At 44.6% G+C, this 9,534-nt stretch overlaps 2 protein-coding genes across 2 annotated transcripts; both read left to right on the plus strand.

The window, feature by feature from the left end:
- The first annotated feature begins 6 nt into the window (after nt 1–6).
- Nucleotides 7–1,245, plus strand: MYCTH_2305598 (uncharacterized protein). The gene is made up of 4 exons (XM_003663530.1): nt 7–314; nt 390–439; nt 509–978; nt 1,078–1,245. Coding segments are annotated over exons 1-4 (555 nt in total). The 5' UTR covers nt 7–313; the 3' UTR covers nt 1,112–1,245.
- Nucleotides 1,246–3,074: 1,829 nt separating this feature from the next.
- On the plus strand, nt 3,075–3,870 carry MYCTH_2305599 (uncharacterized protein). Its single transcript, XM_003663531.1, has one exon. It carries the CDS (start codon nt 3,374–3,376, stop codon nt 3,668–3,670), a length of 297 nt encoding a protein of 98 aa, XP_003663579.1. The 5' UTR covers nt 3,075–3,373; the 3' UTR covers nt 3,671–3,870.
- The last annotated feature ends 5,664 nt before the right edge of the window (nt 3,871–9,534 follow it).

A 9,534-nucleotide genomic window follows, 5' to 3' on the forward strand; every position in this document is an offset into this window, starting at 1 on the left:
TGTGTGTAGGTGATGCTCTGAGGTCACCGGTGGGTGGGCAGCTGCCACGCAGCCCGGTTTTAACCTTCACATGTTCCCATCACCCGGCGACAAGTATTTTATCAGAGGTTCTTTTCCCATTTTATCGGGTATCGCGGTCACCCGGCAACTCATCACCCCATTCCGTCACGCGAACATTAAAAACGACCATCGCCCATTAACACATCATTGGGCAGAACACAGCTCCCAGTTCTACTGCCTGCGGATCATTTTTCTCGCGGCCGATTGAAACATTGCACCTCCCGACCAGTCTTCATCAGATCACAAAGCAACGAGTACGTCTTGCGTCACGCACATCTGCCCTCCCGCTGCTGTGTTCCATGATCGAGCTACTTACAGAACCCGCGCAGTGTCTTACGCCGAAGTAGCTTCTAAAGGTCCCAAGCAGTCTCCCGAGGAGGTAAGCGGAACCTTTCATTCGCGTCCTCTGCCGTGTCCCGGTGGGGAAACTAACCATGCGCGACATCAGGCCGCCGCCCCCCAGCCGCCGCAAGTGCAGCAAACCACGGCCTCGTCCACGGGCTCGCTGGTAGACGTCGACACACCCTCGGTGCACACGGTACCCTCGGACTACGCATCGCAAGAGGTCAAAACGGAAACCCAGGCGGGGCGTATCGAGCGCGAAGAGGTGGCCCAAGAGGAGGCCGAGGCCCGCGCCCACGCCGAGGCCGATCTCGCCAAGAAGAAGGCCCGCGGTGGCGCCGGCGCCAGGGCCCGCCGTGCCGAGAGCTGGCTCGCCAAGCACTTTGAGACGGTCGGCGAGGGCGGCGCCGCCGGCGCGCTGGCTCTCGCCAACATTATGGCGGTCGTCGGTCTGAGCGGCTGGCTGGGCTTCAAGGCCTGGGGCTTGTACGACCGCGGCACGCTGGGCTGGAAGGAGGCAGGTATCGGGCTTGGCGTCCTCGGGGCTGTTGGCGTGGCAGAAGGATTCTTTCTAAAGTGAGTTTGATTCCAGCATCTTCCGGGGGATTTAGGTTTATTTCTCTAAACCCCCCGGCTCCCTCCCCCGGCCCACAAATGTTAACGTGCGCTGTATAGCTACCTCTCTCAAACCAAGGGCAAACAGCAATAAGCGCGCGGCAGGCTGGCCCTCGTCGACGAGGCGTTCACGAGATAGCAGCAAGATGGATCACCTCGAATTTTTGACTCGGTTGGCCGGCAAAGTTTCGGTTCGGCGGCACGGATAACCGGTTCCCTTCTCACATTGTCGTCGCTTCTCGTCTCAGCAGTGTGTATCTTCTTCTCACATCGGCGTTGTTGGCATCGGAATCTCATTTTTTTCCCCTTCTTTCCGTTCTTCTCGTGTTTTGTTCGTTTCACGATGCCCACACGACTTCACGTCATCTGCCAAGAAACGAATCCTGGTAGGACGTGACCAACTCGAGATCAAGGATTGGATTTGGCGTGATAGCTACGCGGAATGGGTCGGTCTCTCGTGTCCAACGCCTCGAGCCTTGGCGGGGCAGAACTGCGAGTTTTTTTTTTTTTTTTTTTTTTTTTTTTTTTTTTTTTGAGGATGTGGTTACTGAGGGGAACCACATCGCTAAAGCACGATCAAGTGGCCTCTATATGACGAGGGACGTCAGGCACTTGGGCAGTCAGCAATGCACGACGGCCCGTGATTATTCCCCGGTGAAAGTTTGTAGACAGCCTTCGGTGGTTGCATTGTTCCGTGGGATTACATTACCGAACTCTTAAGTCCGTCCAAAAGAATCAGCCAGAAGCGAGGCTGAAGTGATAGTGCGGCACAGTTAGGACTATATGTCAATCATCGACGCCGCCTAGTAAAAATACTTCTCAGACTGTGATCTCGACTAGCAGCTGTAGCTGGCTGAGGCACAATATTGCCGACGGTTTTTTTCTCCCAAGAGCTATGGACACAGAGTTGGTCGACGATTGCCCTCTGCTTTCCTGATAGGACGAGAGACAAAGGCGAGAGAACCGGTTATTTGATGGCACAATCTTGCAGGAGCCGCCGGGGTGTAGAGCGGTACTTATGTTTTCTGGCATGATAGCGAATGGCATCTTGTCGCGCTGCTGACCCGTTTAGGGTTCTTGCGGGAGAGAGGGGTCAGCGAAAGCTGGACGAACGGGTCAGGGTGACATGGCGATGCAGTTCCAGTATGAGAAACGCAAGGCGGCATGCTAAGACTTCCCGCAGCCACGCGATTGAAAAGGGGGGCGTGCGGGTTCCGGATCTCGATGGAAGCAGGCCCCGGGCGAATCAGATCTGAAACCAACGCTAGCTTCCGCGCCTTGTTGCCATAAGCTTCTCTTTGGTCCGTCGATCGCCGGGATCAAGTGCTGCTGAACCGGGATGCCGTTCTTGGTCACCCGTGGCGCACAAAGAACGCAAAAAGAACGCGGCGAAGCATGCCAAACTAGGGTAGTTTACCGGCTAGACAATAAGATACCCTTCCAAACCCAGGTCTTCCTCGTGCCGCAGTCAAAACTCGCCACTGGGACTTTGCAGAGATACATCTTCTTCACCTGTGAGTATCTCTTATCTGTATGAAAGACTCTCCGGACGCTTCCTTCTAAGCTAGAATTGTTGTCCCCACCCAGCGTCTTGGATAAGACAAATGATACCGACAAGGAAGACTCCATCCCACTCGCCGCCAGTTGTCGAGAGGAGAAAGCAAAGGTCAGTTTCAACGGGGGCCCACTGGTCCCCCTTTGCTCGTCCGTTGACGCTCTCGTAACCGTCACAGTGCAATCTAGAAAAGCCATGTCGAAACTGTCAACGGCGGGTGCCACCACCTATATGCCAATATGAGGACAATGGGTATGCTCGCGGCTCCATCCGTCCGGATTCCCCGCGAAAAGACTACACTTCTCACTTGATAATCGTTGAGCACTCCATAGCAGGTTACCTTTCAAGCTTAACTTCGAGACAGCCTACCCAGAAGGCGGAGCCTTGCACGTTTCCAGCCGGTCCGCCCGCGTCTCATCATGTCTCCGCCAACCTAATTAGGCTTCACCAACCCACCACCATGGACACCTATCTCACCTGGTGCGAGCTTTGGTCAAGGTAAAGTTGATTGAGGGATTGAAATCCGGAATGCACCATCAAGCGAGAAAGAGGCGCTCGGAGATGTACGCTTCTGGTCAGGCACTGATGGTGTGGTGGTAGTGCCGGCGGTTCTGCCCCTGTACAGGTTTCAATCATCTAACGATGCCACCCCGTACACGGATAATTTCCCCCCGCTACCGACCCAAAGCGAGCCTAGTAGCTACCTTTCCTTGTGTATATAATCAACTTGTTCCCTCCCGAATTTTCCCTTTAGTGGAGCTTCTCCAGGCGCGGTATTGTTGACAAAGATCCGTTAAAGTCATGAAGGCCCTCCGACGCTGTTCAGGGGTGGCAGCAGACAGGAGAAGCATCCTTGCCGCGCGATTCGCGGCGATGCAGCGGTTGCACACGATGCTTGTGAATCGTTACGGGGCGCCAACCAGCAACGAAACCATCACGGCCGTGATCCGGCTGATTTTGAACGATATCTTCTTCCTGGAAGAAACCGACGATCTTCGAGTCCATGTTGAAGATGCGTTGGAGATGACCAGAGCTTGTGATGGTCTCACAGCCCTCGGTGGTGAGGGGAATCTGCTGGCGAAGATGGTGGTTATATAGGTCAACCCACCTTGCTTCCCATCGCCCAATGCTCCCCAGAGCGAAAACACACTGACGGCGAGGTTAGCGTTGACCTCGCCACGGCGATCATCCGGGAGGTCCCGGCCTCGCTCTCCCGGGACGATATCGCCGAGTACACCGCGTTCGTCAACCGCACCACCCCTACCACCCCACTACTCCCCATCGGAGCTCTAGCTCGCCAGGGCGGTGTGCGTGGCGGTGGGCGTGCAGCCGGCGCTGAGGGACTGGAGCGCGGCGGTCAGGGCCCTGGGGAGGGTGGTCGAGCTGCCAGCTCGGCTGAGGCGGTTTTCTCAAAGGGCGTGATTCGTTCATCGGTCTCGGGTGAGGGTGAGAGGGAGAAAAGAGGAAAGGGAAGGCAGAAACAAATAAGAAAGGTTCGGGCTGTTGTTATCCGAGTCCCCCGGTGTGGGCTGGCCGCGGCGCCCAGCAGTGCTTTCTTTCCCGCTCTAATTAACTCAAACGGAGATCGACTGACTCAACATCAGCTGATTCAAACGTTTCTTTTATTTTTTTCCTGGTTCAGATGTCGTGTACCGTATTAGTAGCATAGAACGCAACAACGACAACGGGAAGGGGAATCTTTCTCTGGGTAGCCCGTGGCAGATCAGAAGTGCTCAGTATGTGTCAGAAGCTGTGGAGCTTCTAAGAGTATTAGCCACATACGTGCTACAGCGTATGAGGCGTCGTTGCCAACGCATTGGCCAGTCCCTTTGTCTATAAATATCAGTCGTTTTGTCTCCTTTATAGATAGTTCAACAAGGCACTGTCTCCTTCGTACAGCCACCTACTACAGACTGCTTTTAACGCTCCTGGAGCTCCTACTGCGTTCGGTAGTTATAAGCCCGGCGCCTTGACTACTCCTCTGCCGACGTATCTTTAATATCAGTGGTAGCTTCTTTCTTCGGTTACGAACTCTCTTACCCTACTTCTATACGTATTCGACGACGTATCTGTCTATTATATCTAAGACCCTAGTCGACACTTCTATATGCCTTATAGGGCCTAGTTCCTAGAACTTATAGTATATTAAACTATAGTTATAGGCTAAATTCGCCGGTATATAGGGATTTGTTGACCCTGACGGCGATTACGAGCTAGATCTAGAAGTTCTATAGTACCTAACCTATAAGTAAGCTAGAGATAACCTTATCCTAGCTTCCTAGGAATAACTCTAAGAAGGATTATCGCCCTTAATATCTATAGATTTGATACCTTCTAACGTAGCCGTTATAGCCGAATTCGCGTGACTATAAGACTCCTTTTATAAAGATATCGTATATGCTATAGATGTTAACAAGCGGATAGGATAGCTATAATGCTAGCTAGTATATACTATAGATTCTAAACTCTATAAAGCTATAAAAGCGTATAGAAAGAAGGATATTAACCTTATCAGGGGGATCATCTAGGCGCTTTGCTCTATGCTTACGCTATCCGTCGTAATACTCTATATAATAGTTATAGTATAATATATAGCTAGTCTTAATATAGCCAAGCGTTTAAGAGTCAATCTATAGCACTAGATTTGTAACTTTAACGTTACCTTCTAGCAAGCCATCTAATATAATATCCTAGAAGTATAGAGTGTATAAGGACTTTATACCTTTCTTAATACTATCGTTATATATATCCTACTAACCTAGGTAGCAAATAAGAGGATAGAAATCGAGCTTACTAATGGTATAGGATAGCCACTTCCGGAGCTTAGTACCCTTATTACGATGGCCAAGATCCTAATTAATAACAATATATAACCTAGAGTCTCTCGGAAGTATAGAATCTTCTTGACAACTTATATACTAACACTTCCTATAGCTTAGAAGAGTGGTAAGGAGAGAGGCAGAGACTCGTATAGAGACTCTTGTAGCGGTTAGCGGTATAATATAAGATATCCTTATAAGCGTCCAAGATATCTATAGGATCTAGTAGACTGCTATACGCTTAAGTAAGCCGTTTATAGTAATAAGTAACGCTTATACCTTTCTAATAAGAAGTATAAGAGGATTCGCTAGGAGCTTGACAAGCCGAAGTAAGCTAGACTGAAAAATTAACTTATCGCTAAGTAGGGGGAGCTATCCTATTCTAGGTAATCAGGGGTAGGATACCCTGGTTCCCTTAATATATCAATTATTAGCCCTTAACTACTTAGTAAGCTTTTGACTTACTATAGGGCGTTTAGTATAGTCACTCTATAGCGTTATCTACTTTCGGAAAGCACTTTACTAGACTTATATAGCATAACCTACTTGGTTAACGATAAGAAGTTCCTTTTACCTAAGATATTTGTTAAGGTAGAAGATCCTAAGTTTATTAAAGTAGGTATGACGACCTTTCCTATTAGTAGGAAGGGTACTTAGGTAATCAAGAACATTCTAGATAGACTATATAGACTATATACTAGGAGCCTAACGCTTAAAGATATCGCTATCGTTAAAGGATTCTATATTAATATTGTCTTAGAAGCTCTATTGCTTAAGGTAGGCGCTTAGTACTATAGCTTAGATTACTTACTACATTTCGGAACACTAGAAAATAACGTTATCCTTTGTAAGTTAGAACGTAAGTATAATCTTACCTTCCTCGAATATAAGCCACTTTCCTACTACTCAAGCTTCTTAGACTATGTCTTAACTAGTAAAGCAGGTACTATAAATGTTTATATATCCTTATAGAACGTATTTACTATATATAGTAGAAGGTCCTAGTGTCACAGAAATATATATACAGATGCCGCCTAAGCCACTAGCACAAACAGGCTAATTAAGCCAAAGGAATGATAGACCAATCAGGACAGGATCACACTTAGCAAGAAATAATCCTAGCAAAGGATCACTAGCTCACGACATAAGCCAGGTAAGCCAGTATAGAGGATCACCACAACTACTAATAATCCTAGGATTATATATATATATAGATAGTCACTTGTTACAGTAGACTTTGAGAGTTTACTAGTAATAGTAACCTACAATTACAGTACTTATACCAAGCATTGCTAATTACTATAAGAGACAACTCTAGTGTTGTTATAAACCCTTTAGCTTCACCAAATCCCTTAAACAACCTGCCTACTTATCCTACTTAATCTACCCTTGTCTAAACCCTTTTAGAAGAAGTCTAAGTTAGGTTTATTATACGTTGCTATTACTCCCTTTATTCTATTATGGTTTAGAACGGAGGTGACTTTGACCTTGACATTGATATAGCTATTAACGTCATAGCCGAATAGCTGCTTGCTTAGCTTGGTTAACTCTATTAGTAGATCTAGGAGTTAGACTAAAGAGACAAGGCTACTTAAGCCTAAATTAAGGAACTCGAGAACGGTAAAAAGCACTTATAAAAGCTAGTTAACGAGGCCTACACTAAAATCAAGGCACTCGAGGGCATTAAAGCGAGCCGTATCAAGATCGAACTACCTAGCAAATACGAAGGAACTAAGGAAGATCTTATAGGATTCCTAACAAACCTTTAATCCTACTTCTAGCTTAATAACGATAAGTTTCTAGACGATAAAGCTAAAGTTCTCTATATAGCTATAAGACTAGAGGGCAAGGCACTTAGATAGTTCGAGCCTATATAGAATAACTACCTTATTAAGGAAGATAAAGATAACCGAGATGTATTTACGTAGGCAGTCTTTTAATCCTATAACCGTTTCGAAGAAGAGCTTTAGAAGGTTTTTAGTAATAAAGACGAGAAGATTTATATATAAGAAAGACTTACTAATCTCTAATAGACCAAGTTAGTAGCCTCTTATATTATATGGTTTAGATAGGATATATTTAAGTCTTAGCTTAACGATAAGGTATTAATATAACTATTCTATAATGGCTTAAAGGAAAAGGTTAAAGACAAGCTATATAAGTATAATTGGCCTAAGACCCTAGATAAATATATTATATAGGCTATTAGAATTGATAATCGACTCTATATATAGGAGTAATAGAAAGAAGGCCAAATAAATAGAACCATAGTTAAGGCTAATAACAAGAAAAAGCAAGCATATATTAGTACCTTATATAGGACGTACCCTAGAGCTATAGATATAAATATAGCGTAAGAGTAGGACTAGAAGAAGATAACTAAAGACAAGTCTAATGTTACCTACTATAACTATAGAAAGAAAGGGCACTATAAGTAAGAATGTCAAAGCCTAAAGAAAGAGTAGAAGATAGTCTCTAGAAAGGAAATTACGGCTATCGACGAAACTACTAAGGACGTTATCGAAGTAGCAGCTACAAGCTACGAAGATAGGGGTAGTAATATAGATAGTCTCGGATATAACGGTAACGGTAAAGACAAATAAGCACTGTACTCTAAACTGGTTACCATAGACCTAGGGATAGGTCTTGCTAAATAGGATACGGTAGGAGAATATATACTACTAATTTTGATTCTCCTAGCCTTAAGGCAGTGGAGTTTTATAGTTATATAGAGGTAGGATAGATCGTAGATAACCGATACCTAAGGAATCGAAAGACCTAGACCTAATGTTCTATTCCTCTAGGAATAAATCGAATGGTACTATAATGAAGTTTTCCGACTTAATATAGAACTACATAAATAGGATAGATACTTAACTTGACTCGCTTAGTAGAGCGATGAGATAAGGGACGAAATAAAGGAACTCTAATATATCGTAGAAACTATTAAAGGAGGATAGCCTATAACATATAATAGGCCCGATAGCTATACTAAGTACCTTAATAACTAGTAACTTAGTAATGACATATAGAACCTAAAATACTAGTTCATACGTATAAATCGTAGAAAAGACAAGCGTATATAGGGAAGCTACTAGAAGAAATACTCTTACTTTAGCATTAGAGTACCCATAGTTTACATATAGTAGGAAAGATTTAGGAAAGAATTCTAATACCTCCTAGACAACGCTATATAACTATACCCTTGACACAAGGCACATATATAAGTGCCCTAGTTCTAGTATATAGTATATAAATGCCGATATTACTTCTATAACAAATTTGAAAATAATCACTAGCCGACCTAACAAGGAAATGAAGACAGAAGCCTCTACCCTATAGAATAGGTCTACAATATAGGAAACAGAGCAGCCGAATTGCTCTAGAAGATCGAAGCCCGCAATCTAGAAGGTATTACAATAGTTCCAAAACGAGCCTAGCCTGGGTACTATAGAACAGGACGAGATATATAGGACTTATACTGGAGTAACGACTACCTCTATTACGCGGACAAAAAGAAATCGCGAATTTAGGAGCTTTAGATGAAGCTATAGTATATACGACGAAAAATAGAATAGACTTAATAGTAGGAAGCTATAAGCACTTAATGGCTTACGGAAATGAGCACGATCGACGAAGCCGCTATTAGCCGAATAACCAAAGAGGTTAGCACTAACCTAGGAAACAGGTTAGGGCCCTTCGAGGGGCCTGGAAACCATTAACGCCTATGTAATGGCAAGTAGTAGCGTAGTATAGGAGGAACTAGTGTAAGAGACTACTATATTAAGACCTCCCGGCAGAAATATAGGAAATCGCCACAATCTTTAGACGACGGCGGCAAGACAAGCGACTATAGATAATAGCATAATAGAAACAGCACGAAATGCTTATACTAGTAGATAGTAGAGCAAAGATAAACCTGATTTCGCCGATACTTATAAATTAGCTATAGATACCTTAGAGAATAAAGTAGAAGTATAGTATAGTCAAAGGGCTATTTCCGACATAATAGATATATAAGGAGACTAAACTAATTAATATTACTATAGTAAGGAAGACTATAGTAATTATATTTAGTATTATAGATATAGGTAATAATGAAGATATAATATTAGGGTTACTATAATATAAAGATTACGACCT

This window comes from Thermothelomyces thermophilus, chromosome 3 (assembly GCF_000226095.1).
Source record: "Thermothelomyces thermophilus ATCC 42464 chromosome 3, complete sequence".
Classification (NCBI taxonomy): domain Eukaryota; kingdom Fungi; phylum Ascomycota; class Sordariomycetes; order Sordariales; family Chaetomiaceae; genus Thermothelomyces; species Thermothelomyces thermophilus.